Source organism: Ostrea edulis, chromosome 5 (genome assembly GCF_947568905.1).
Source record: "Ostrea edulis chromosome 5, xbOstEdul1.1, whole genome shotgun sequence".
Taxonomy (NCBI): Eukaryota; Metazoa; Mollusca; class Bivalvia; order Ostreida; family Ostreidae; genus Ostrea; species Ostrea edulis.
In genome coordinates this window covers 64419511-64447396 of record NC_079168.1, presented here as the reverse complement: position 1 = coordinate 64447396, position 27886 = coordinate 64419511, and the positions used below count along the sequence as shown (strand labels likewise).

The following is a 27886-nucleotide window of genomic DNA, read 5'->3' as shown; positions in this document are numbered from 1 at the left end:
GTAATAGGTATAAACTACCTCTTTTCTGAGTGTAAAAAACAAATGGCATGACAAACCAAACCATATTGCTACTTCGATGTCCAGTGCGCATGACCTTTGACCTTTTGACCTCAAAATCAATAGGGAACATCTTCATCCCATGGGTAGTCCATATGTATGATATGGTGACTGTAGATGGAAAGGATAACGCTTTAGAGCCCGGAAACCATATTGCTACTTCGATGTCCAGTGCGCTTGACCTTTGACCTTTTGACCCCAAAATCAATAGGGAACATCTTCATCCCATGGGTAGTCCATATGTATGATATGGTGACTGTAGGTGGAAAGGATAACGCTTTAGAGCCCAGAAACCATATTGCTACTTCGATGTCCAGTGCGCTTGACCTTTGACCTTTTGACCCCAAAATCGATAGGGAACATCTTCATCCCATGGGTAGTCCATATGTATGATATGGTGACTGTAGGGGGAAAGGATAACGCTTTAGAGCCCGGAAACCATATTGCTACTTCGATGTCCAGTGCGCTTGACCTTTGACCTTTTGACCCCAAAATCGATAGGGAACATCTTCATCCCATGGGTAGTCCATATGTATGATATGGTGACGGTAGGTGGAAAGGATAATGCTTTAGAGTCCGGAAACCATTGTGTCTACAGACGGACGGACGGACGGACGGACGGACAGACAGACGGACAACCTGATTCCAGTATACCCCCCCCACAACTTGTTGCGGGGGGTATAACAAGGTGCATAGCAACTGAGATGTGGTAAAGTTTGTTCATGGCACATTATGGAGAAGTTCAAAATATCACAACCATACATGCCACTATGCATGTACTGTTACTCTCGGGAAAACAGAAATACTCAAAATCAGAGAAATTTAATGTTTAATTAATCTTTCCTCACAACAAACAGACCCCATGTTGTGTATAATATGTAACATGGTTTGATCACCAGTGAAAATGATAAAATATTTTAATTAAAAGAAATACAATGACATCGCAGTGTTTTTATGACAACACCCAGGCTTCATGTACGCTGTGAAAATAGTATAAAAATAATAGTATCCTGGCTAAACCAATGAAATGAAAAAACTGCATTACATCATAATGTACTGACCAAGGGTCTGAAAACTTAAACAGATTTCAGAGACCTGCAGGGATCGCAATGAAGGACACAGGTAGTACTGTCCTTTCACTCAAGACTTATGACAAGGATTTATTGGTAAAACAATATCATTAAAAATGTATAAGAAATGAAAATTGTCTTCATTGTTCACATTAACTAGGTTACCCCACCCCCCTTCATTCCTCCTCAATTTTACTCTGTTAATTTCAAAGTCAAGTCACTGAAATGTAAATGAAACCTGCAGATCTTTTATCAGTTATAGTGTTTTAGAGACCTTAGAGTATTATGGAGATATCTGTTTCTGGATGAAAATTTTAAGTATTAATATTGAAAGAGTAGATAATTTTTATATACTATAGTATATCAAAAGTAACATACATAATGTAATTATCAAACATGATAAAGTAATATAGGATAAATTCCTGCTTGTTCACTAAATTTTTATTCTGCATAACCTAACATGATGGTAGTATATTGCACAAGATACTTTTTTTAAAATGTCAAAATATACCGTAAATAATTTTCTGATAAAGCATCATACTTTTTGAAAAAATCATAATGTGTAGTTTGAGCAAATTTAACATGACAAGAGGCCCAAGGGCCACACTGCTCACCTGAGTTACTGTGGTCATCCAAGACAAGACTCATACCAGTTCAAGTGTCACTGGAACACTAATAGTGTTCTAACAGTAGGCCAAGACCTTCACTGGACAGCTTTATACACTACATACCATCATCATAATAATATTCTAACAAACTGTACAGTAATTATAATTCCCCATGAGTAATTTTTTAATCTACGAGCTCACCGTAGTCCAGGAGTTGTAATTCATTCAAACCTGCACCTGTAGATGAAGGAGTATTATTTTTCCAAATTAGTCTTGTTCATGAGAAGATATCAGAAAATCAGTGTATAACTTCGTTGGGTCTTAGCATGGTGTAGGGTGGGTGGATGGAGGAGGGAGGGAGGGAGGGGGAAATTCAAATCTACACAAAACAAGCCCACATTCATATTATGTAGCCAAATTGTAGCATTCTTTGTAATTTGCCCAACAACACTGGACCCTTATGTTTCTTGAAAATGTATATATATTCTATGTAAAATTTTAAACCCCTGTAAAACACATGTATTTCCATCTACATTACATTAAACTATTTGCAGGTTACTGTAAAAGTGGTTATTTATGCAGGAGGTTAAAGAGGTTCGCAACCAAGATTTGGAGCAATATCAATTTTTTGGGAAGTGTATTTTTGATTTCTACATTGAAGGAGAATTAGGAAATTAAAAAGAAGAAATGGGGTCGCAATGCTAAACATGACCTTTTTGCACTTAAAGATTTATTCAATTAAACTTGATTTGTTTGTTGGTGTCAACACAACATATGTAACACAAATCAATCATTACATAAAATAGATACCTAATCATGTCTTCTAACACTAAAGATAAAAAAAAAAGTTTAATACAAGTAATGGAAATAAATAATGGCCTTTCTGCACTTGATATACGAAAAAATTCACGATATCAAATTTGATAGTTTAAAAGGACGTATTAGGAGTAATGTCAATTTCTAAAATTTCACATAATTTTCAAGGTTTTGTCTTAGAATTTAAAATGGAACTTAAAAAAATGGGGGTTGGAGATCAAAATTTTAAATTATCAGTGAAAATACTGAATTTTTATACAAAATTTCAAGTAAATTAATTCAAACTTTTTTAAGAACTGGTTTTCTGTTTGGGAAAATACATCAACCAAATTAATAAATTGCAACATTTGAACTAGTTCCAAGTCTGAACTACTTGTATCATAAATTATAAAACTGAAATACAGATATAGGAGTATAAAATAGAGGATAAAGGTGTATATTGAATGAAACAGAAACTGTAATATCATGCAGATTTAGAACGTTTTGATTAATCAATTCTTCCACCACAAAATATAGTCCCAGTCCCTGCCGAACCCTTTCAAAATTTGAATGGACACAAAATTTTTCAACTGGATAGGGTTCAGTCGTAAATGCTTAATATGTTTGCACCGATGGGATCAGTATTAAATCAGTAAATACTTAGTTTTAGCATCCTGCGCAGTTGTGCTCAAAGCTCAGGAGCTAACTTCCTTAAGTACATGTTTTTCCATGTCAAACATTACGTGTGGGGGAAAAATACATGATATCTGAATTCAATATATATTATATCAAATATTTACAACTATACGCGTGGGGGAAATTTAAGTGCTTATTGTGTGGCTGCGTAATTGGTGTAAATTTCCCCCACGCGTAAATAACACTTTTACAGTAATTTGCAAAAAAAAACAACCAACAAACTATAAGGCAATTCTTAAATCTATATAAATCTTTACTTCCATATTAATGAGAAAATATGGTCATGTGGTTTTTGAGAAGAGTTTTCCTATTACATAGATATATCAACTTGTAAAAAAAATCTTTAATTCCTGTTTTCTCACACAATGATGGTTTGAGAAAAAAAACCTTGCAAGATATTGTTTGTGTTGCGGTCAATCAGGTTCGATCGCTGGTGGCCAGAAATCTCGGTAGAGCACCTGACTAGAGATTCAGGGGGCCCGGGTTCGAATCCCGGTCTGGTCCGTTGCATTCTCTCACTTCCTGTTACATTTGGTGTCGTAGGCCACCCCTGGAACTGACTGGTGAAAATGCCTGCCAGGGGATTAAGATCCTGGGTTGATGTCTTCAAGTGTGAAGACATTTAAGAAGGGAGGAATGTAGCAGTCAGTCGGGTTCGATTGCTGGTGGCCAGAAAGCTCAGTTGGTAGAGCACCTGACTAGAGATCCAAGGGACCCGGGTTCGAATCCCAGTCTTGTCCATTGCATTTTCTCCCTTCCTGTTACACTTGAATATCAATTTGAAAATATATATTTATGTATAAATATATATACACCAACTTGTAGGAAAACCTTTAATCCCCTTTCGTTGCCCTAAAGCTCATGATTTGAACAAATTTCTATCCATACTGTAACATATGAACCTAATATGCAAATTTGGCATAATTCAAACACCCACCCTATTTTCTATATTTCCAAATCACCTCTCCTTGTATGAGGCATGAGCCTTCTTTTTTATTTGAATCCCTTAACTCATGGATTCTTTGGGCATGGTTGAAATCTTGAGAAGTTCATGACAACAACAGGCAATGGACACATTTGATCAGTAAAGCTCAGGTGAGCTAAAAACACATCAAAGTTAGTTCTGCAATTTGACTTCCGACAAATAAATAAAAAGTAACTTCAATGCACACCAGCTGATTCCTTAAAACAAAATCAATAACCTCATTCAATAATTGGCCCAATCAAAATTTATAATAAATACTCTATTTCTCTACATAATCTATGGGATATCAAATATTTGCATATCTCTTCTCTCTTTCCAAAGTGCCATTTATGATACAAGATGATATGTACATAGTTTTATCTTTCATATCAAGCTTGGACACATCATATATGCAAACATACCACAGATGTATTTTGGCTCCATATTTTACAGTATGTCACAGTAAGGTGTAATGAATTGCTAGTCTGTGTGGTATTGACTTAGAAAAAACAATAAAAAATACAGTCAAACATACTGTTACAACATTTCTGGTTTTGTGACAGAAAAGATGTTACAATTGAGTCAGATACAGTTAAGGTTCAAAACATTTTATTTTTAAAAAGTTTCTGTAAAAGATTATTTTTAAATCTATAAAAAAAAGTCTGAAATTCTGATGCAAGGTCTGTGGTTTGAGCTAACAACACTGCAAGAACTCTTTGACTCGTCACTTTTATTTTTGTTTGTGAACCACCAATAGAAAATTTGTTTGTGATAAGTAATACCTATAAGTAAGCCAACTTAACTATATATCGTATGATGTACAAAATGATTGTTTCACAGTGTTTGAATAGTGGTGCAGTCGAATAAAAGTTGATATGCAGTTTACGATTTGTTTGATTGGTGTTTTAAAAAATGTAAACTTCCTCGTAAAATACCCAGAAAAATCAGAAAACATAACAATCATTTAAAACTTAACATCAGCAAAAACAAGATCTCAATATGAGAAGGAGAAAAGGATCAAACAACATGTCGGCAACTAACAAAATTAACAAAAACAGATCTTTGATTGTACAGGTTGTGGATTTGTTCAAAAGACACCGGTAACCTGCTGCTTTATCTGGGTCCCCAAACATTTTTGGTAGTACTAACAGCATTTCATTGTTCAGAAAGTCCCTTTATCTCAGCAGATTCATGACTAAGGATTTGATTACAAACAGTAAACACTATCTCTGTTACGAGATCTTGATTATACACAAGAATCTAATGGTACTTTTACACTGAGATTGTTCACTAACAGATCTAACTTCTGGAATATTATTAATAATATAATTTGATTGTTCAAAAGATTTCATATGATGTCATAGAATAAAATTTTCAAATAAAATATCTACATCGTAGTTTGATGTCAAGGTCGTCATACAAGTAAACATGGAAAACAAAATGCAGATCATCATAAGAAAATACAGGGTTGTTTTACGTATGAAAAAATATTCAGTTTTGTCAACAATGACAGCTAATAAACATGTCCCATAAAAGAATCAGATCTATACTGGTTACATTTTCCATGAGTTTGATCTGAGAAATTGGAATGAAAATGAAAGTAGATAAGTTGTCTGTATGGCACAACACTGGTAGTTGAGGATAAGATGATGTGTATCTGTGTGAGGATCGAAGGTAAGACGTGAAACAGGTTATCATAGTGATGTCAGTCTTACTCCTGTCCTCCACTACAGTCTGTTCAGTCCCATACCATTGATACAATGCGTATGAAATACCACGACATGCATAACAATAGGACATTAAATCTGTCTTACACTCACAATGCATCTGAAAGACATCATGGTTTGACTTAGAACACACTTTGAAATAATGGAGAAAATTTTTCTCCTGGTTTTTGCAGCTATCAAATGTCCACAATTTCGTTAAACCCTATCAAAGCTCTTCTTCTTGTATATTGTACAAAAACGCTTGCTTGTCTGGAATGTTTAAACCTGACCAGAACGAAGTCGGAACTCATTACTTGGTCAAATCTGTGAGCACTTTTGTCATATAACATAAACAACAATTAAGCTTCAGTATATGATAACACAGAATCCCCCATGTAACCATTTCTGTCACATGTCTATAACAGAATCTCCCATGTGACCATTTCTGTCACATGTCTATAACAGAATCTCCCATGTGACCATTTCTGTCACATGTCTATAACAGAATCTCCCATGTGACCATTTCTGTCACATGTCTATAACAGAATCTCCCATGTGACCATTTTTGTCACATGTCTATAACACAGAATCTCCCATGTGACCATTTTTGTCACATGTCTGTAACTGTATGTGTTTGGAATGTCACTGAAGATTCACTGTGTGAACACAGGGGGTGGATTATGGATTTTGGTAGGTGGCGCTAGGTCCTGCCCGGCTACACCTCAGTATCTCGCTGTATGTGGAGGGCATCCATCTGTTCGAGGATAAAAGCTATAGTGTTTTTGCGAATCAATCCAAGGTGAGACCTAAGGAGAGCATTTTGTTCATTGCTCAATTCCAACTGTTCCTTCAGCTTAGCATTCTCTGCTATCAACTTTTCTCTGACCTGCAGGAAAAGCACAAAAAAATACCTGAATCATGAAAAAATTAAATGACAACATTTTCTGTAGACACATGATAATACAAATTAAAATGAATAGCAAAGTCATGTACATGTATTTCACTTGTACAGGGACTATACACACAAGCAAATTGTAGTACTATCTTTCAGAGTAATGTACCGTCAGAGCTTTTCAATAAACCTACTATGGCAAGAATAATGAGTTTGGAGAATTATTTCTATACTAGTGAACAAAATAAAATTCCATTGTGTGAAAAATCAGCATTAAAATACAGACCTCATACATTTGACTAAAACATGTATTAAGTATACCACACGTCTACTGGTTAATACCTATCAGAGCAAATCACCTCTCTACTACAGCGCCAATCAACACAAAACAATGGAAAATATTTTTTTTTGCATCTAGAATTTCTTATTGTACTAAAGCAGTATTGATTGTGCATATTCTATATTTTAACACATAAACATAAAACTTGAGAAAATCATAAATAATAAATATTGGAGTGTTTCATGGAAAGTGATCAAACTAGTCAACATCAGAATTATTGGGATTGGTAGTAGATAATATGAAATCTTCAATCTAATGAAAATCAGACTTCTTAGATCTGCGCCGTACACTTTGCGTAAGAAGATCTGACATAACCCGATTAGGGGTCACGTTCATGTGAACTTTATGTTAGCCAATCAGCGCGTCGGCTATGAAGTTGTCGGTGTTCACAATTCAAGGAAAATGGCTGTGATTCTTTGGTTTGAAAAAAAAAAAAAATGGTAGCTAGAGGTGATATCACAATGCACCGTTTACGTCGACTGGCGTTATATTCCTCGTGTTAATTAAGTAAACCATCTTGAAAACTATTCAAATCATACCCATCTCTATTCATACATAAATCCCAATTCACAATTAATTTATTTTGGGTGTGTTTTATATCGTACATCTTGTTGTTTGTATGAATGGAATAGATTCGGCATTATTGCGAAAGTTTAGAATTCCTTATGTGAGAACAACAATTTTATAGTGTACGTGCAATAAACTTCGTGAGAAAGCGATTACTGCAACTTGTTTACGAATTGCAGAGAACCGCCTGAATAGCCATTGTTGTCTGTATGGCGCAATCTGACTGGCTGATAGTTCTCGTGAATATTCCAAACAAAAGGTCATGCGGACACGACCCCCTATGGGGTTATGTCAGATCCTATTATAGCGATTGTGAGCGTATCCTAGGATCTGATTTTAATTAGATTGATGAAATCTTTTAATATTTTGAATTCACGTTATAGCATAACAATAGACTTAAGCAATACATGTATATTTCTTATGATAGTTTTTAGAAATATTTCATGCACAGATTTAATTCAAGAAGTCATCAGATGTTTTAGAGTATATATATGTAGCTATGAAAAAGAAAGTTTTTCAAGAATGTTAAGAGTTAAATTTGCAAGCTATTTTGTTCCTATAATTATACACGTAGAGTTCATACAACCTCATAATTAAAAATCAATCTTCATCAGTCGTATTTTTTTCTGAACTAATGATTAAAATCTAGAGACAAATGAACAACATCAAATGAGGGAAGTGTAGAGGGGAATAAACACAAACAAGCACAGATATCACAGAGGACAGTAACCATGGCAACTTACTGTGCTTCCTCCTGAATGGTTGAAGACTAAATGACAAACAAGAAACATTGAGGAGTAGGATATTACACTCCATGCCTGACAAACATTGAAATGACCTAGTTCTTTGATCCCAAAGATATAGCATGAATTTTGTTTTTCATCAACTTTAAATATTTAAGATAATGGTCTTAAGCTGCCCATGATGTCCTCTAAATAGAAACGAGAATTACAACCATGAGTTAAGAATTACCTCGTCTGTCTGGGCCAGCCGTGTGAAGACGTCTTCTTGACCCTCGTAAAATTCTTCGTCCCCATTCATGTTGGACCGTCGAAGGTCAGTAAAATACACTTCCTCTGTCTGTGTTCCCACACTCACTCGTGATCGCTTCTGTCGCTGCGAGACTTTCCTCCGCCCTGAGTAGGTTCCCACCTCATGTGATGATGGGCCTATCGACAAAGAAGAAATCAATTTATCTTCCAACTTGGTATATAGTAAAACTGAAGAATGCTGGAAAAGGGTGTACATAAGACCAAAGATTGCCAGGAAGGACTGAATACTATCTATCATAACAAAGAACTGTACTTCCGGTCTTCATGGCTATTGTTGGCTTTCAATGAATTGGACACAAAGCTATCAATTTTCTGCAAGTATACAATATAGTACACGCATACACAAACATACACTTACTATTTTGTAGTTAAAAATGACAATTAATAGATGTATTATTGTAATGATTATAAATCAATGCCAGAAACAAAACATACCTTTTAATCATCAATAAGAAGAGGCTAACAGGACTTAATTAGAAGTGTGCCACATTGACGGTGCAACAAGTGTATATTTTAAACTCTAAGAACGGGTGGCTAGCGAAGATGACTCTACCACTTCCCCATTATAAAGTTATTTCTAACATTTGTCAGTAACCTTGATCATAAATAAATGACCATGATTCAAGGTTAAGGCATGTTGTGATGAACAGCATCTTTGTGCCACATGTACGTGTATGCCTTGATTTTGAATTACAAAGCAGTGAAAAAATACCATGTAGCTTGTATCAAATCAATGAAAATTCTCATTTTAATTTTTTTCAATTAATAAGATTTTAGGTATCTTAAGCATGGAGATGGGTTGGAATTTCTTACAGTTACAAATTTATGGCTTGGGACAATTTTTTTTTTACCAATGACCTTGGTTCAGGATGATGACATATGTCTAGTTGTAAGCAACCTTCATTTTATGACCTTAACCTTGCTTCAGAGTCACAAAAAATATTTTGGTCACAATCAAACTGTCTCCTTTGTATGAGGTTAGTAATCCCTCTAAATACAGAGTGAGCATGGTACAGATACCTCATAAATTGATAGATTTAACACCCAATTTATCTGTTAATATGAAAAAAAGTAAGTTTTTCATTATTTTTGTAAAATTTTAAAATACATCTAGAATTTCAGACCTATTTAGCCCCACCCATGCATCAGAAACCCCAATTCAGGGACAAAGAATACCACAATTTTAGTAGACGCTCCCATGCTCACCAAGCTTATTAAAAATCCAGCAGCAAAGAAGAATAGATTTGAAGTACTTCAACATGCATCTTATTGATAAAAGGCCTGCTTTAACACCTGAATTCCCTACCATGCATTTCCCTTTGTTCATAGAGGCTTCCTTGCAAATCATGACTATGACTAAGCACACAATTTGACTGCTAAATGTATGGGAGTAAAGAAGATTTTAAAAGATTGCATGACTTTTTGCCCCATCTCTTAGTTCCCAGACACGTATAAAGGGACCACAAGACTCTGAATTTTTGTTCTGATATTACACATCATATTTGATGAAAATTAGCCTTGCAGTTTTGGAAAAGTAGAAAATGTTCAATTTAACAGATGATGATGAGGATGGACAAATATACACAGCACTCTGCTGACCGAAATAAAAGTAGGCCTACCATTAGGAACAACGTCGGGGCGTTTATTTCCTGCTGCCTGCTGTTTGTTTCGACACTCCATCACAACCAGGTCTTTACAGTGTTTATGAGCATTAATACCACAATCTGAAAAATAATAAATAAACCGGATTCTGTAGAAATGTCAGTTAATATCTTATATGACTGGACCAGAATGTATTAGAAATTAAAGTCACTGGGAGCAACATTGTATGACAGTATCAATTATCTTCCTCTTCATTGGCAGACAGTAAACACATCATACAAGCTGGAGTATCCATTTGGCATTGATCATTAAATATACTCAATAATTGTCATTTGATAACTGTTGAATCAATTAAAGACCACACATCATGTTGACATGGAAGGCCATACAGTATCATCATACATCCTTTTAACATTCTAGAAATGTCTGGCGACCTTGACCATGACTAACACACAATATAGACTATTATGTTCTATAGATGTACAAACATGCCTGTACTTATCAATAAAAATCTTAATAGTATTATTATATTATAGCTTCAGGTATTAAAAGATGTCAATTCTTTTTCCTTTACATTTTCATAGAATAAGCATATTTCCTATCATCCAATACAGCATACAGACCACAGAATCCAATACAGTGACTCGTTACACCTTAAATTAGCACAACAAATTAAAAAAATTTTTAAATGCCAAAAAATATCAAAACTTTTATGGGGTCATAAAATTTTAAGTAATTGTAGGATACTGTACCTTTGCATTTCCAGCCTTGCTTGATTAAACCCCATAACTGAAATTGAAATGAAAAAAATTAAATGTTGTGTGTCCGTCCTCCTTACTGAAAATATTACAGATATGTATGAACATTTTAGATGAAACAGCTGTCAGATCTAGTCTATTATTGTCCATCACAAAATTACAGGTTGATACAAATTTCTTACAGAGAAATTGAACACAAATTTCTTACAGGGAAATTGAACACAAATTTCCTCCCAGCTCCGACAGACTACACATGACGGTGAGTGTCTCCTACGGAATTCTAATCCCAAACTTGTAAAGACCAAAAATTCACAGGAAATGTTTCATTGTTCCCTTGCTAGGCTGCAATATGCCCAAACTGATTTATGAATTTTCCTTCTTTGAATATGTCTACACTTAATAAACCTCCCGAGAACTGTCTATTACTGCCATGCTATCTTCCTTTTCTGACTTACATGTCTGATTATAATTATATGTTTTTGTCTCCTTGGGCAGAACCAACCCAAAATTGAAGAGCAATTTCTAAACACTTTCCTGCAAGGTTTAAACACCATTTAACAATGGCAGGGTGATCAGCTTACACATCACAAAATAAATCTACCTGACCTTGTCTCCAACTTAAGTCAATTACATACACATTCAATACTTGATTAAAATACAAGTATTTTGGTTCTTTACAAATCCTATGATACTTTCATTTTAAACTTATAGACAGGTAATCTGTGCTTCCGTGTGTGATAAGCATTGTAAAACAGGATTTAAGAATTCTTTTGTATTTCTTTCACAGAAATATCAAAAATTTAATATAGACCAGAAAACACCACTGTGTTTAATTTACCTGCAGAACTGGAACGATTACCGCAAATAATCCAATTTACCAAAACAGAAAGTAAGCCCAGTACTGTGGAGAATTAAAATTCACAACAAAATAAGCCTATAAAAACAATGATTCCGGATTAAGTCTCTTCTTTCCACAGAGAATCATCTCCAGGGCTAAACACCCTGCTTTCATTTCGCTGTAAATGTTGCCAAATAAGATCTATTTCAAGTCTGGCGCTCCCAGATCTATAACTCAAACGTGCACATTTTGAAGCCACTTGGTATTCAAGTGTTTAAATATAAGAGCTACCTAAAAATGTGCTGATTGCATAACATCATTGAACACCTTCGTGTGCACTCTGTGACCTGACTGAGACTCTCCCAATGACAGCACAAAACACCTGTACACACCTGCTGTCAACAATCACTTCAAATCACCATACCTAACAATATTTTTTTTCTTTATATGCCTTCATGGCTAAAACCTATTAATGATGTGAGATGTTTAATTGCCAGCTGTACCTTTAACTCCTGTAAGTACATGTACATTGAGACCAGCACTAGAGTACATAAAAATCAATTACCTCTACTGATCAATATCTAAAAGAAAATATATCAACTCTCTAAAACACAGAGAAATCTATCCAATGGATAATTATAGTCTTCATCATAAAAATATGACACACCAGCAGGGTCCAATTACATATCTGATTCAATATATTACCCCCTGGTATCAAAATCACTGGGGATTGAGTTTTAATGCCAATATGCAATTAAGTAATCCCCAATATGGTTGAAAATAAACAAGCCAAGAAAAATCTGTAGGTGTGTAAAATATGACATCTGTGTGCAGGCAACAACAAACAAAGCGAGGATGAAAATTTAACAAATAAAAAATTGACATGACACAACATGTGGAAGCTACAGGGAGTGGTAAAGAAGTTCTATCAAATTTACAATCAAAAACTATAACTCCATTACAATATCAGTAACTGGTAAATTTTTTAAGATGCTCTTCATGACAAAGCCTTGATCAGCCATTTAATTAAGCCATCCAGCTGACAGCTTGTTAATGTTCAAGAGGAAAATGACAAAACCACACCAGACAATGAAACCTTGTTGATTTGTGATCAACCTCTGCTTACATAAATGTCAAACACAGCTCACACTGAGTGACAAAATTTTAAAAAAAAAATTACAATTAGAATTAAACATAAAACCAAATTTAATATCATAATTCCTGCAACTACTGGTAAGTCCCAAAGGATAAATAAGAGGCTCAAAGTCCACAGTGCTCACCAGGTCACCATGGTGATCACTGTGTATTTATAGGAGTTTTCACATCTCTTAACTAGACAACTATGCTCTACTAAATGATTACTTTAATCTGTGTGTGGAGGGGGGAGGGGGGTCCACCCTGGCCCCACGGGAGTATGAAATAAACATGAATCTACACTATGAATAAAAGATTGAACATTATCTTAGCAAATCATAGTATTTTCATACTTTAAAAAAATACTTTTAAAATTGGTTTTTTTTCCTGCAGCAATAGTTGTAGGCTGTTGGGAGATGTAGCTTTAACATACTTGAATATATTGCATTCCAGTTTTGCACACTGATTTTATCCTAGCAATTGAAAAGATTTTATAACAGTTACACACCTATTACACCTTGACCTTTTACTTCTTGATTTTCAGATTGAAATGATAATTATATTACAAAGCTGTCATATGACATTTGGTCATTCCAGTCCCTTGGTTACAGATACAGAAATTACAGGTACCATTCTCTTGCCAGCAAGCTTTATGTAGATCTCTGCCAACACTTGGAAAATAGTTCCTGTATTGCGTGACATGTTAGTCATATGATTTATGCAACATAAATGGTAGATAAAAAAAACCCACCATGAAATCCATGTAATGTGGCAAGCACATCAATAAAAACAAATGGATTGAATGTTTTGTGAGAAAAATGTAGATATTTTAATGCATATGGCACTATATGTAAACGATAGAAAACTGAAAGATGAAAGTTTTCAGTGAAAACCTGCTGATATTTTGTGAAGGTTTACCATGATAACATGCTTGTTTGGTGCTTCTGAATTATATTTATTGGAGACATCACATATAGCTCTATGATGAATGGAGTTGCATTTGTGTCTGTCCAATTCTTCCGTTATCCCATAGGTAATTTTTTCCTTACAATATAGTCCATAGTTTAGGGAAATAATAAGAGGTCTTCACCTGCTTTAATTATACAGTTTCCATAAATTGAATACTTATCTTTGATCCAAAAATGAATTTGTTGAATTCATTATACAAAATTTGTACATGAATCTTGTTCAAAAGCGTTGACAGAGGTGTATAAGTGAAGCTTGTGTTACACAACCTCTGGTGAGAGAATGATGAAACACAACACTACTTCTCTTTTCTCTATTTCTTAATATACCTCTCCCCTGGGGGGGTGTCATGACCCCTTCGTATGAAAAAACTTTCATCCAACAAACCCATGGACACTTTGAGGAATGGCCCAATATTTCGTAGATAAGATATTTTTTTCCAAAAGACCAAGAAACAGACAGACTCCGATTTAAAAAAACCTAACTTAGGCCTTTGATTTAGGCGAGTCAAAATGTTTGCAAGATTTCTTGCATACATGTACATGTATAGTACCTGGAACAGTTGAAAGAATATACAAGATCTTAGTATTCTTCTGTCTACACATAAAGTTTCTTATTGAGACGGACTACAAGGTACTACTGCAACATTTTACGTCACTTGGGTCAACAAATTAAAATAAAAAGAGAAGAAAAACTCACCAGTCTCGTACAGAGGGTACAGAATGTGGGCTTCAGTTAGGTAGTCTCGTGAAAATCATGTTTAAAGGAGAAGAAAAACTCTCCAGTCCGGTACAGAGGGTACAGAATGTGGGCTTCAGGTAGGTAGTCTCGTGAAAATCATGTTTAAAGGAGAAGAAAAACTCACCAGTCCGGTACAGTGGGTACAGAACGTGGGCTTCAGGTAGGTAGTCTCATGAAAATCATGTTTAAAACTGTTCTGTAACACATGGCAGTTGGCCTTAAAAAAGTAGGTCTTCATTTCAGCCTTACTGATCATGCCATCTCTGTAATTCAATCGTGACATAAATATAATAAACACTTATTTCACAGAATTACAGATGAGAAAGATCATTATGGAGCAGCATTATACATAGCTAATATGTTCCACTCACTGATCAGCATCCAACACACAAAACGAGTCAATGAAGGGGAAGTTCCCAGCTATAGCCTTGAACTCGTCATGAGAAATAAAACCATCCTTGTCATGGTCATAATTCTTAAATACTGCCTAAAAAGTTTAGAAATGATATATCTCTCACTCATGACAAGAAAAAGTAGTATGCACAATTGAAGAAAGCTGAAGCATTTTAATGTTTTCTAAGGTTACAGAGTTTTGATTTTACCTCAACCATATCGTGGACATGTTTGTTAATCGTATTGGGATCAGGGGGGCTAACTCCTGCTAGCCACTCAGCAAACACCACAGCTGGCTTGGTTGGAGTGGACGGCTAAAATACAAACACACCACAATTAACCACACAAAAATTTGGAATGTGACGTTTGTTAGGTAAGACGGTCCTATACTTACTGTTTCACTAACAGATGACAAGGAATTTCTGGGTTCTCGTGCCAAAGACAGTTCGTAAATCTCATCTTCCGTGTAGTGTAAATCAAGGGATAACTGTCAACAAATAGGACAAGTATTGTAAGGAAAAAGGAAGACTTACCATCTATAGAAATGTGACATCATTAACGTGTAATAGTTTAGTGTATTGATGAAAAAAAAAAAGAAGTCAACTTTCCATCAATTTTTCAATTGGGAAGGGAAAAGTTGTCCATGGCTATCGCCCACAATAATATTAAAATAAATTTAGGAAAAATGATATATCTAATAGCAGTCATATTCACTAATGGTAGTTTGATAGTGGGCGATTCATGTGCTCTCTTTATTTTTTTTATGCTATTATGTGTTTTTTTGCTCAATGCCAAAGGGCCTAGCTATTATTGTATTTTCTTATATTACTGTAAAATAACACATTTTCATTTTTATGAAGTTTCTGATAATGCATTGATGAATGGGGAAAAAAGTGAGAATGTTCCTATTTCTTTGCAAATTCAATCTACTACATACTTAACACCATGAACATTGAAAATCGGTAAAATTGCTGTGACCTTGAAATTCAATGAATTATTTTCAATGAGGATCAAGAAAAATCTTAAGGTGTGAATAATGTTTGAGTCAGGAAAAATGTGATTTATTTTTGTCTTATTTTGGTGCAGGGTATAGGTGTTCCTGAGAAAAAGTAGTGAATTGTAAGGTAAAAAAAACCCATCTCACATGCCATGGTATAACTCACAAAAGAATCTACAGGCGAGTCAAGTATGGTAAAGGGTTAATGCACATATTAATTAAATGGACAAATACAAAACACTCTGAACCCCTTGAAATAACCACATCTGTTACATATTTTTTAAATACATAACATCAAAGTATAGCTCAAAAACTGTCTGCATGTTCCACCGCTGCTCTAGACATACCCTGAGTGTATTGACAAGGTCCACATTAGCAGTGAATGGAATGGTATCATGTATTTGAAGCTTGGTCAGTTCCTTTAATGTCTGAGAGAGCTGCACCATTTTACGGAAATTAATGAGAGTTCCCTCCACTTGGTCGGGTAATGCTGTATGTAGAAGAATTAAGTCCCTCAAATGTACAGCTCTGAAAGGAAAAGATTCATCTTGTACAACTTGTCAAATATATTTTGTAATAAAAGATTAGCGAGCAGCGAGCGAGAGAGAGAGAGAGAGAGAGAGAGGTTATTATCAAAATGACTACATTTCAAATATTTGAAATTCTATATATTTGTGGAGTAATTGACTACTTATAAACTAAAATCCTATGATCTTGATTTTTAAAAAACATTTTAGATGGGATGTCAAAACCTTGTCACACAGTATAATTCATCAACAAGAAACCTTATGCCAAGACCCCAAAACCTGCAGTGTGTAGTTGTTGAGAAATACACCCCCCCCCCCAATATCATTATAACGTGCAATACATCTTATGTGCAATCCTAATTTGTCACATGGTATTAACACATGTCATGGGAATTACTAAAAGGTTGCAGTCTACACAGTCACATGACAAAAGTGAGTTCTCAAAGAAACTTTTATATATATATTCATATAAAACCTGTTTTGACAAAGGAATGTAGCTGCTAAGAAAATGCAACAACCAATTTTTAGAGGTGCATTGAAATTACAGCAGAACGTGTGTGTTCCTGATAAACAGGAAGTAGAGAGAATATGGAAGCTACAAATAAGCACCACATAATGGATGACCAAACGAGGAATACTGGTGTTTTTAGGTAGTAAGAAAATTGCAACATAAAATAAGAAATGGATGGAAGGACAATAAGGTAACAAATATCAGAGCAGTGGTATAAAAACATTCACTTTATTGAAGAGAAATTTTATGTGATTTAAACATATCTTATTGATAAACTCGGATGGATCGGGCAACAGGCACAGCCTATGTAGGCCCTCTCCCAATGCAACAACAAATATTTAATAGAATAAATTGATATATAATGAATAAGTAAATGGAAATTTTATTGCTGATGAAAGATGCATTCACATAAATTTTCACACTCAAAATACAGAAGCAGCTGTTCTGATTTACTCCCTAGATTCCAGCCTACTTACAGTATCGGGATTTTGAAGTCTGTGGCTTTGATCTGGTTGAAGACTTTCCGATAGTTGCTGAAGTTGTTATTGGATGACAGGAGGTCAGTAAACTCCAACAGCGTCTGCAACAGAAAGACTAGTCACATCATCTTGCAATCACCACTCACAGAATCAACACAGGTAAACATTGTTTGTCAGGCATTCAGGTGAATTACCTCTGCTCTGTAATCAGGGGATACCATCATGATTTTTTTTTATTAGTGTTATCAAATCCATAAGATGTTTCCATTTTACTTTATCATATATGCAAGATATGAAACAGGCCCATTTTGCAAAAGGCCTTATTTCTAAGAAAATTAGTTTTAATTGGTGAAAAATATTTCAATTTGTGAGTAAAATTTATGAAAATATGATTGTTTGAACTCATCTTCAATTTGATTTGTAGTTGATTTACAATTGAAAGATGTGCACAATAAATCACAAAATATATTTTGGTTTCAAATCATACTACTTTTTGTAAAATAGTCCCCAGGAATTAATGTTTCTACAAGGCAATAGTTCAGTCTTCAAAAGTAATACATGCATGTCTACAGTAACTATACTAAATTATTCAGTTTCCTGAAAAATCTCACACAGGGCATCAACATCTCATAATACCTGAATGGGTGTGAATTTGTAACCAATCACTTAACAGTTTTTAAGAATTTCAGGAAATCACAACCAAGTTTCGTACGTTCCTTAAATCTCTTTGAACTCTTCAAGTATTTCCCCGACTTTCTCTAGTTTAGTGTTGTCTATCGACAATGAACTTTATCTGCACTGTTTGCCATCACGAATAGGGAAGGTTTTGACTATTGCATAACTGAATCCTTTGCCTTGGATACTATATTGATTGAATTCATAACAATAACAGTCAATGTAACCTTACATAAATTCCTTACATTTTAAGTATTAATTCAATTCTGTCTGAATCCTTACACATACCACTTAAACTCTACCTGATTCCTTACACTCTTAATACCACTTAAACTCTGTCTGATTCTTTACACTATTAGTACCACTTAAACTCTGTCTGATTCCTTACACTATTAATACCACTTAAACTCTGTCTGATTCTCCACTTAAACTTTGTCTGATTCTCCACTTAAACTCTGTCTGATTCCTTACACTATTAATACCACTTAAACTCTGTCTGATTCTCCACTTAAACTTTGTCTGATTCTCCACTTAAACTCTGTCTGATTCCTTACACTATTAATACCACTTAAACTCTGTCTGATTACTTACACTATTAGTACTACTTAAACTCTGTCTGATTACTTACACTATTAGTACCACTTAAACTCTGTCTGATTACTTACACTATTATCGCAATTCACCTTTGAATTAGAACGCTTTACCCGATATAGTATTGCGTTGTGTGACGACACAATTCAATGAGACGATTGAACAATTTGAATGACATGTTTGATGTAATACAAAAGTTTTCATTGGCCGATTACAGCCCGCCCACTTTCTCGAGCGGATTCAGTGTAGCTGGAGAACTGTACATAACTCTCTGAAAAGATCCACCTCTTATAAAAACCTTCGATTTACGGGTCACAAAAAGCTGCGGACGGTTGAGGCCTGAAATTGGTGTATTCTTGTGTTGCTGTCTCATAAACTCAATATAAAAAAATCTTAACATATTTTCCTACTATATACTTGCGTCCAAACATACCTTCAAATATTCATTAAAGCCACACACCACCCGAAAACTCGCAGCTTCAAATGATTTCGTTTGTTGACGTAGCCATGTTAGGTAGCCGGTCAATTCGAACTCTTGCTATTGGTATCTCTTCATAAAATTGGTTGTAAGTTATGGATTCGCTCTTCATTTATTATCAACACGAATAATTAAATAGAAATTAAAACATTTTTGTACCAGTTTTTGTAATTAGGTAAAATAAGCTCTAGATGAACGAAAATGCTACATAAGCCCATTAAATGGAGATCGGCCGGCGCGGCCGCTCATGACCTATGAAAGCCACACTGCCGTGAGTTTAGCTTTTTGAATAATTATCATTTAATAGGACTGGGGTGGTATATTATTTAAACAATTTAGCTAAAATATTTGTGGGGAATTAGTACACATCTAGACGCTATTGTGCCAATATGGAAATGAACCGGGATTCGAATTGACTGGCTACCTAACATGGCTACGTCTACAAAAGGGGTAAGGGATACAAATTTTATATCAAATTGAAGTTAAAGCCTTAAATGATATATGATTTGTATTAATCTGTACATTTATTTTCATATGAAGTAGAAGCAGGGCTGCTTATGAGCAATTTCGCAATTTTTAGAAGGCAATTATTCACCAAAGCAGACATATTTTCACCACCTGAGGAATAAATGACCTATTAATTTTTTTAATTTTTAAATATGTTTTAACATATGTTAGGAGGATTTTTTTTCTGAAAGTATCAATATTGGTTTTCAGGTTTACTATGGCACTATGATCACTATTGTTACTCCCTCCCCCTCCTTACATAAATGCTGCAGGTGATAATTACAATAGATATGCATTCTTACATGCATTTATTTCAACTCATATTAAAACTATGAAAATGTTTTGATGTTTATTATTGAATTTATTCTACATAGAATGATAGTACTGTTGTTTTGGAGATGTTTTTTTTACTTTTTATTTGAAATTACTTGTATAATTCATGCTCTGTAAGCGTATGTTAAAAACGTGGGAAATGTAACCCATCCGATGTAAACTGTGCATTGTGACGTCGATACCTGCAATGTCTTTATTTTTTTTTTCTCTTTTCAAACCAAGCGATTATCAAACAACAAAACTTTCTTATTTTTTATATTATAAGAAATAACTGAACTAATTGAAAAAAAGATATTAACAGCAAGTGCTGCTTTTCAGAATACACACTTTTTGATTTCTCTTAACATCCACGTTACATAGTAGCATTTTAGATTTATAAGCACTAACTAGCCTACATGTTATGAAATTCATAGCATTATATATTATGGTTTTAATAGGCTTACTGGTTTGTGAATTAAATTTACGTACTGTAAGACTGAAAATTAACAGGGATGGGGGGATACATGTATTATGGAGACTTAGGGCCTAATGACTATTTTTTTTAAAAAGATAATTAAAACATAAGGGATTTTTCATTTGTATTGTATTTTATTCGTATAGTTCTAAACATATTTTCACTTTACCCTGTGTCTGGTTATAGCTGACAAGTCTGTTTCCATTGTCTGTCATTATTACTGATGCTTAAGTGCTTGACGTATTCCGGAATCGGAAACAAAATAGTCTCTTTTTAGATACTACATGAATAAACCACGTGATGCCTTGCAATCACTACCTTAAACTCTGTCTGATTCCTTCCACTATTAATACCACTTAAACTCTGTCTGATTCCTTACACTATTAATACCACTTAAACTCTGTCTAATTCCTTACACTATTAATACCACTTAAACTCTGTCTGATTACTTACACCCTTAGTACCACTTAAACTGTCTGATTCTCCACTTAAACTCTGTCTGATTCTTTACACTATTAGTACCACTTAAACTCTGTCTGATTCTTTACAATATTAATACCATTCAAACTCTGTCTGATTCCTTACACTATTAATACCACTTAAACTCTATCTGATTACTTACACTATTAATACCACTTAAACTCTGTCTGATTACTTACACTATTAATACCACTTAAACTCTGTCTGATTCCTTACACTATTAGGATCACTTAAACTCTGTCTGATTCCTTACACTTTTAGTACTATTTAAACATACTGTTTGGTTTTACTGAACATGTTGAAGTCCATGCTTTAGTCGGAGTTTCAGATGAAGTTTCAGACCCTTCACGTTCATTTTTTAAATACATGTACAATTCTTACAATGAAAGAAAAGTCACTATGAATTCCTGTAACATCCATGTATCAATTTACCCTAATAATTGCAATTTCCTGGAACTTCAATACCTTTACAACTGTACATTTTCAGAAACACTTGGATGCACTGATTGAATCAATTGACTCAATAATACATTCAGAATATTTGAATTCTTCAGATTAAATTCCTTTCCGTCTCACATTACTTGGAAATTTGATTCGATTGATCTCACCGCTACTGACTGAATTCTTTCAGCTTTGAGTTACATTTGGGATTTCCTATCAACTGAATGCTTTACATTCTATATATATCTCTATCTATCTATCTATCTATCTATCTATCTATCTATATATATATATATATATCCATTAGTACTTTCTATATTGAGTTCACTCCTTACCTTATGAGTATCACTAGGGATTTCTTGGTTAGTTTTTGACAGTCTGGCCAGAGCACTGTGGGTTAAGCCCCCTACTACTGACATCAAGGTGTTGAAGTTGTTCAGCAGCCGCAATTTCTATAAAAGATTTTAAAGAAGAGATCAGGCTAACATATGAGATTTTCATAAAATTACATAGGACTAAATATACATTTTGTATAAGGAGCACTTTGTAACACACTGTGTATTAAATTTTTTTTGATAAATCAAGCTTATTTAAACACAAAATTTCATATTTGTTCAAACCAGTGCCGTTTCCATTTCATAAATCAATAATGTATGCAAATAAAAACATTTGCTTTCTAGATCGTAGAGATCATTAAGTATTTGTCTCAAACCAGGAGCAAATTTTCGTAATTCAGTGAATATCACAGGCTCTTGCACATGAAATCATCCACCCATGACAATCATACATGTACAAAGTGCAATTGTGTGAACTCTGCCAGAGGACAAATCAAATTTTCATGCAAGTGACAAAGAGGTCTGGGGTTTATATGATGCTGTTCTTTAACAAAATAGGAAGTTAATTCCGCTTCGTTAATGCCTAATGATGCAGACAAATCCATACTCTATATTCATAAAGCTCTTTCATTCTCAGGTGCAAGATACTAATCATAGATAACTGCTTCATTTAGATATCTATCAGACTATCTGCGGCAAATGAACATAGAAATGCCGTTTCTGCACTGATTTGTTCCATTTCTAGTGCACAGCAGACCTGTGTATAATTAGATCACTTCAGCCTCTGCCTCTACCCACTGCTGTGGGAGGTATTTCCTGTATCAGGGAATGATGGGTCTTTATGGCAATATCACATGTGATAAATTGTATCTAAAATGACTACATTCATCTTCTTTATTGTTCATATAGAAAGCCCACTCTCCTTGCAATTCCATTTTTTAATTCTTAGTATAATTTGTATAACATTATTAGCTATTGAAAGTGTGAATAAATAAATACATTAAACTGTAACATTTTGATAAATTGTACCCTGTCTATTGGTTTTTCCTTCTTTTAATTATCATTGAGCATGCACAAGTTAAAAAATGAACTATATGTAAATGTACGAAATCTAATTGAATAATGTTCTTTGTTCAAAACTATTTTAACCATCTCCCATTTAGTAACAGTATGTACACATACAATGACTGCATCGCTTCATGTGCCCTTTCAATAATACATCATTATCATGACAAAAATTACCAGTGATTTAAAAAAACACCATTAGGTTTTTAAAATCGAGACCAGAGAAGAAGCAATAAATACTGCAGGACTGTAATTTGCACAAACCTATAAATTGGAAGTGATTATTGATCCGAGGATTTCACGTCATATTTATTTTTCCCAAGAGGAGAGATGCAGGTTGTTTTTCACCTGAGAATACCAGGAAGCCAGTAAAACTAGCAAAAGCAACCATTCATTTCAGTAACATGGAGCAAAACCACTATAAGTTCTAGATTTAAATGGAAGTTAAACCTTCTCTTGAATGGTTTCAAGCATCATCAACAGATGAGATATTGAGAGATGAACACAATTAACCATAAGGCAGCAGAAGCCAGAGGTTTGACCATAGCAACATCTGTTATTTGCACAATGAATGTTGTAAATTTTACAGCAGTTTTGAATTATTGATTTATCTGATTCAAATGAATTCTACACAACTCCTGGAAATTTTCCTTAAATTCTTATATAAGCCATTCCATATTACATGAAAAATAACTTCACATTATCAATCAACTTACTGTATTAAAGCTAAAATTGCAAATCATCAATGCCAACAGACATCAATTCATACATCACTAATTCATTTACTACAGTCTATCTTTAGCCATGAAACGTAAATTACCTTAGCAACATTAACGAATTTGACAATGACGTCTGCTCTCTGTTGTGGGGTTGTCTTGCTGAGCACCATACACTGGATCCACTGGGATAGACCGTTAAACAGGGCTATGGACCGCTCAAGTTTGGGATTATCCTTAATGGATCCCGTCATTGCATAGTTTTTGAAATCTGTAAACTGAAATAGGAAACATTTTTTTCTTTAGATATTATATAATTCATTTCTGCACATCAGCTGTTTGTCCTATTTGGACACCAAGAGAGTGCTGGTAGCCTAAACTCTACTTTCCAGTGTGTGCAGTTTTGTACATGTTCAACTGTTTAATTATTGGGAAGATGAATTCTTTTATTTCTGATGTATCATAATACACCTACATTTATTCTACGGAATGCCTTGTACTCTAAATATGACAAATGCTCCGCTAACTCCATCGGCTCTAAGTGGTTGAACACTAAGGACACCTTTCTGTTGTGCTTTCCAGGTCTGACAGAGATCCTTCTCATCCAATCAAATGTGGGACTGGAACAAAAAAAATATTGTACAAAGAAGATCACCTTATTATCATCAAACTTTATATAAAATCTGTAGTAAATTAGGTTTTCAGGCATAAAAGCAACATATGCTTCTTATTTCACAAAGCCAAGCCTTTTATGGATGTAATAAAAATTTGATTTCATTATTTTCTTAGCTAAGATACAAAGCTGCAAAATGCAGCATGTGGTGTTGCCATTGAATATATAATGCAGTGGACTGAATATTGCATCTTTGACAATCCACTCCGATTCCATCATTCCAGCCACATAGGCAGTTACCTTGCAATCAAGGACTCTACAATGTGCACTAATCTGATCCCCAGAGAAATTCAGGATAATCATAAATCTTGGCGTATTGATATCAAGGAAAGTACGTTTAAAAAGTCAATTCCACCTACACTTTAGACAGGTCCAGCAGTTGTTTACACACATCATTGCCTTCTGAGTGAGCGATGGTTCGGAAGTCGTTCATGACTGTTTTTAATTTCCCATCCAGGTCAAAATGGATTGGGTAATTGTTTATCCAAAACCTGCAAAGTAACAAACATATGAATTAGTCAAATATACACTGCCGATAGCCTCTGGGTCCTGTAGTAATCAGTATAGTATGATCGACAATTTACCATATAGTGGATAATTTTGGAGATGGGGAATATTTAGCTCAAAAAAGTAGTTCAAAATCCTAGTGCTTTATTTTTGGGCACAATTTCATTTAAGAAGTGTAGTATTTATATGAATAGAAATTTTGGCTCTTTTAATTTTTGGCAAATTTTCTTCATCCATCAAAATTTCCGGTGTTCCAAATTTACTAGATATGCAGTATCTGCAAACATAAAAAGTCAGATATTTTACTTTTCATCTGACACCGTGAACTGCCTCATTGAGAAGCATTTAGTGTATGTATCCAAGGAAAATATATAGCTATTTTTTTTCCTTTTCATTGTTGTCAAAACTTTAATCATTTTTCACTGTAATTCAAAAATATGACAAAATTTGTGTAGCCTTGTTAATATGTGCAATGCCAGTGGTCAAGTGCTCAAATGCTGCAACAGGTTGTTAAAATAGATGTTTTAAAATTTAATTAGGTACCGGCTGAGTTTCACATTCCAGTGTTGTCGTAGAGATAATATATATTTAGTTCTATTCATACCTACATTTGTCATGACTGTGACTTACACGAAATGATGCAATTATCATCATAATCTGATTTTCATTCAGAATTGAAACTCGTTTTTTTTATTAGTAAAACTATATTTAGATGGGAAAACATTAGCGATATCACAGATTTAGACACTTGATCTGAAATGAATGGAACAGTGTTCTACAAACAGTCTATCCCAGATCCCCCCAACAACACAAGCAGTTACCAGAAGTACTAATTGTGTCATGATCTATAAAGAAGTGACACAAATCAAGGCTATGAAGTGTTATTGTCATGTTTGACCAAAAATAACTCTTTGGTGTGGTATTCCATATTCTGGCATTCAATGACAAATCTAAGTAACCAATCACATTTTGGTATATATATTTGAACCAAATTAAGCTCCGTTTCTAAATGCATTCACCGAGATTAAAGATAATTGGTGACAAATTCACGGGAAATCTATAATGGAAATTCACAAATTTTTGTAAGGTTTAATTGAAAAATCAGAGTGTCATCTTCATACAGAATTCTATACGCAAATTACACTAATAAACATCAGAAAATATTGTGAGAACCATATATGTAAGTATTAATCTCAGATCTCCCAACCCAGTCAGTTACTATCAGAAGTTTTCTACCTAGTCGTAGTCTTTTGTGGAATATTTTTCTATACCATTAAAAATACACTACAGGTACTATACCTGTTTTACCTAAGAAATTGTTAAAACTACGAAAAATGCTTGGTGCTGCAATGTTTTTAAAGTGTTTTGATGACATCACTAAAATGAAATAATATTTCAACCAAGAATCATTCAACTTTTTGTTGGAAAATTTCAAATTCATCAAATTTGACAACTTGTAGAACATATAGCATAAGAGCACCCATCTCTCCATGCACACGAGAAATTTCAAATTCCACATATTTGACAAACAAATTGTAGAATATAGCATCTCAATCCCTCCATACACACCTGACAGCATGGCAAATACAGCACTTGTATTTCTGTATCTCACAGTCTTCATTAGCTGGGATGTGTTGACAGCCAGTCCTGGTACACGAGATGATCTCATCGCTAGACTGATATCTGTACTTTAGTTCAGGAATTTGAATTGAACAAGTCAAAACTCATATCTAACCTTCAATATTTGTACCTTTTTGCTTACCTGGGTTATCATTTTTTTCTGCAATGTTATACCTTCATCACCCGATAAAACAACAAAGAAAGCATTTTATTGTTCAAGTAAAATCTGTCCAATGTTTTAGTTTTAAATTCAAGATGTAAACCATCCATTTTAATCATGTGAGCTATTCATTAGTAAGGCAGCACTGCACTTACAAGCTTTATCTACCTCCCCAAAAAAAGTCTGTATTCAGAGCCAAAAACAAGGCTGGGTGGGGGTGTTTTAAATCTAAATTCTGTAATTACACAAAGCCATAATTGTAAGTAATTGCTTTCACTTGTGTGGATCATAAAGCAGACATTGAGTAAATCCATGGACTGTATTGATCCGCAAGGAACAATCTCGCCATGGCAGACTCCTGTAACAGAGAGATTAATACTGTCACATCAAATTAAAGCACAGCCAGAAGAGAGGCAAAAAACTCCACTAAAATGACAACCTAATATAAAGCCATTTCTACAATGTCTGCAAAGCTTACTGTTACTTACGTATAGAAAGAAATTTTATTGAACTTCATAGCATTTGTTCAATAATATTTTTTCTTTCAGTTACCATTCGTTGGTACCCCTCTTACAAACACATGTCATCAGTTTGCAATTTTGAAATTTACTTTTTATATCCAATGAAATGAGCTCAATTTGAAACAATTTATCACTCTTTTCTTGAAAGATCAATTTAAAATTTCATTCTAATAGTCCAAAGTGTATATTAAAGGATCTATATTAACCAATGGAGATAAAATCAGATTGATGTCAAATAAAGCCTAAAAATAAAACAAGCAAAATGGCAATCAAAGACGAACACACCATTTATGTCTGTCTGGAAGCCTGGAGAACAAAACTAGGTCAGAGTGTTAGTAGGCCATGGGGATGGGATAATGACTGGAGACTGTAATTGGTTGACTTCCTCTTTGATTTATGGTGTTGGAATTAACATGGAAGAGGATGCCGAGTAAGGAAACGAACATGCTCAAAACTTTATTTCCATTGTAATGATCAGTAAATGAAAGTTCCGGATACCGTATGATTTAATTTAAGCAGTCTTTTATTTCAGGATTGGACAGCAGGCATGCTTTCTATGCCATACAACACTGTACATGAAGATATCAGACAAATTATACAGGCTGTTACAAAAAGTGTGTCAGTTGTGTCATCCTGA

General features: G+C 34.3%; 1 protein-coding gene and 1 long non-coding RNA gene across 13 annotated transcripts in view; one reads left to right on the top strand and one right to left on the bottom strand.

Moving 5' to 3' along the window:
- Positions 1–874: 874 nt before the first annotated feature.
- The window catches only part of LOC125649467 (ras guanyl-releasing protein 3-like), a 61430-nt gene continuing 34418 nt past the window's right edge, over positions 875–27886 (bottom strand). For 9 of the 12 annotated variants that reach the window (XM_048877019.2, XM_048877020.2, XM_056165120.1 and 6 more), the window contains 15 exons: positions 26518–26631; positions 24801–24932; positions 24244–24388; positions 23873–24046; positions 21988–22104; positions 17691–17794; positions 16524–16704; positions 15574–15666; positions 15389–15493; positions 15158–15273; positions 14911–15049; positions 11102–11138; positions 10367–10471; positions 8668–8864; positions 875–6782 (listed from right to left, as the gene is read on the bottom strand). In XM_048877019.2, the coding sequence (XP_048732976.1) occupies positions 6612–6782; positions 8668–8864; positions 10367–10471; positions 11102–11138; positions 14911–15049; positions 15158–15273; positions 15389–15493; positions 15574–15666; positions 16524–16704; positions 17691–17794; positions 21988–22104; positions 23873–24046; positions 24244–24388; positions 24801–24932; positions 26518–26631 (1930 nt within the window). In that variant the 3' untranslated portion in view covers positions 875–6611. Of the gene's footprint in view, positions 6783–8438; positions 8465–8667; positions 9060–10366; positions 10472–11101; positions 11139–14910; positions 15050–15157; positions 15274–15388; positions 15494–15573; positions 15667–16523; positions 16705–17690; positions 17795–21987; positions 22105–23872; positions 24047–24243; positions 24389–24800; positions 24933–26517; positions 26632–27886 lie in introns of those variants that run through there. The other 3 variants (XM_056165122.1, XR_008802992.1, XM_056165123.1) reach the window with 3 other exon arrangements.
- LOC130054670 (uncharacterized) lies at positions 17277–27886 on the top strand. The gene is made up of 3 exons (XR_008802993.1): positions 17277–17404; positions 17675–17852; positions 27782–27886. It is a non-coding gene; the product is annotated as an uncharacterized LOC130054670 (long non-coding RNA).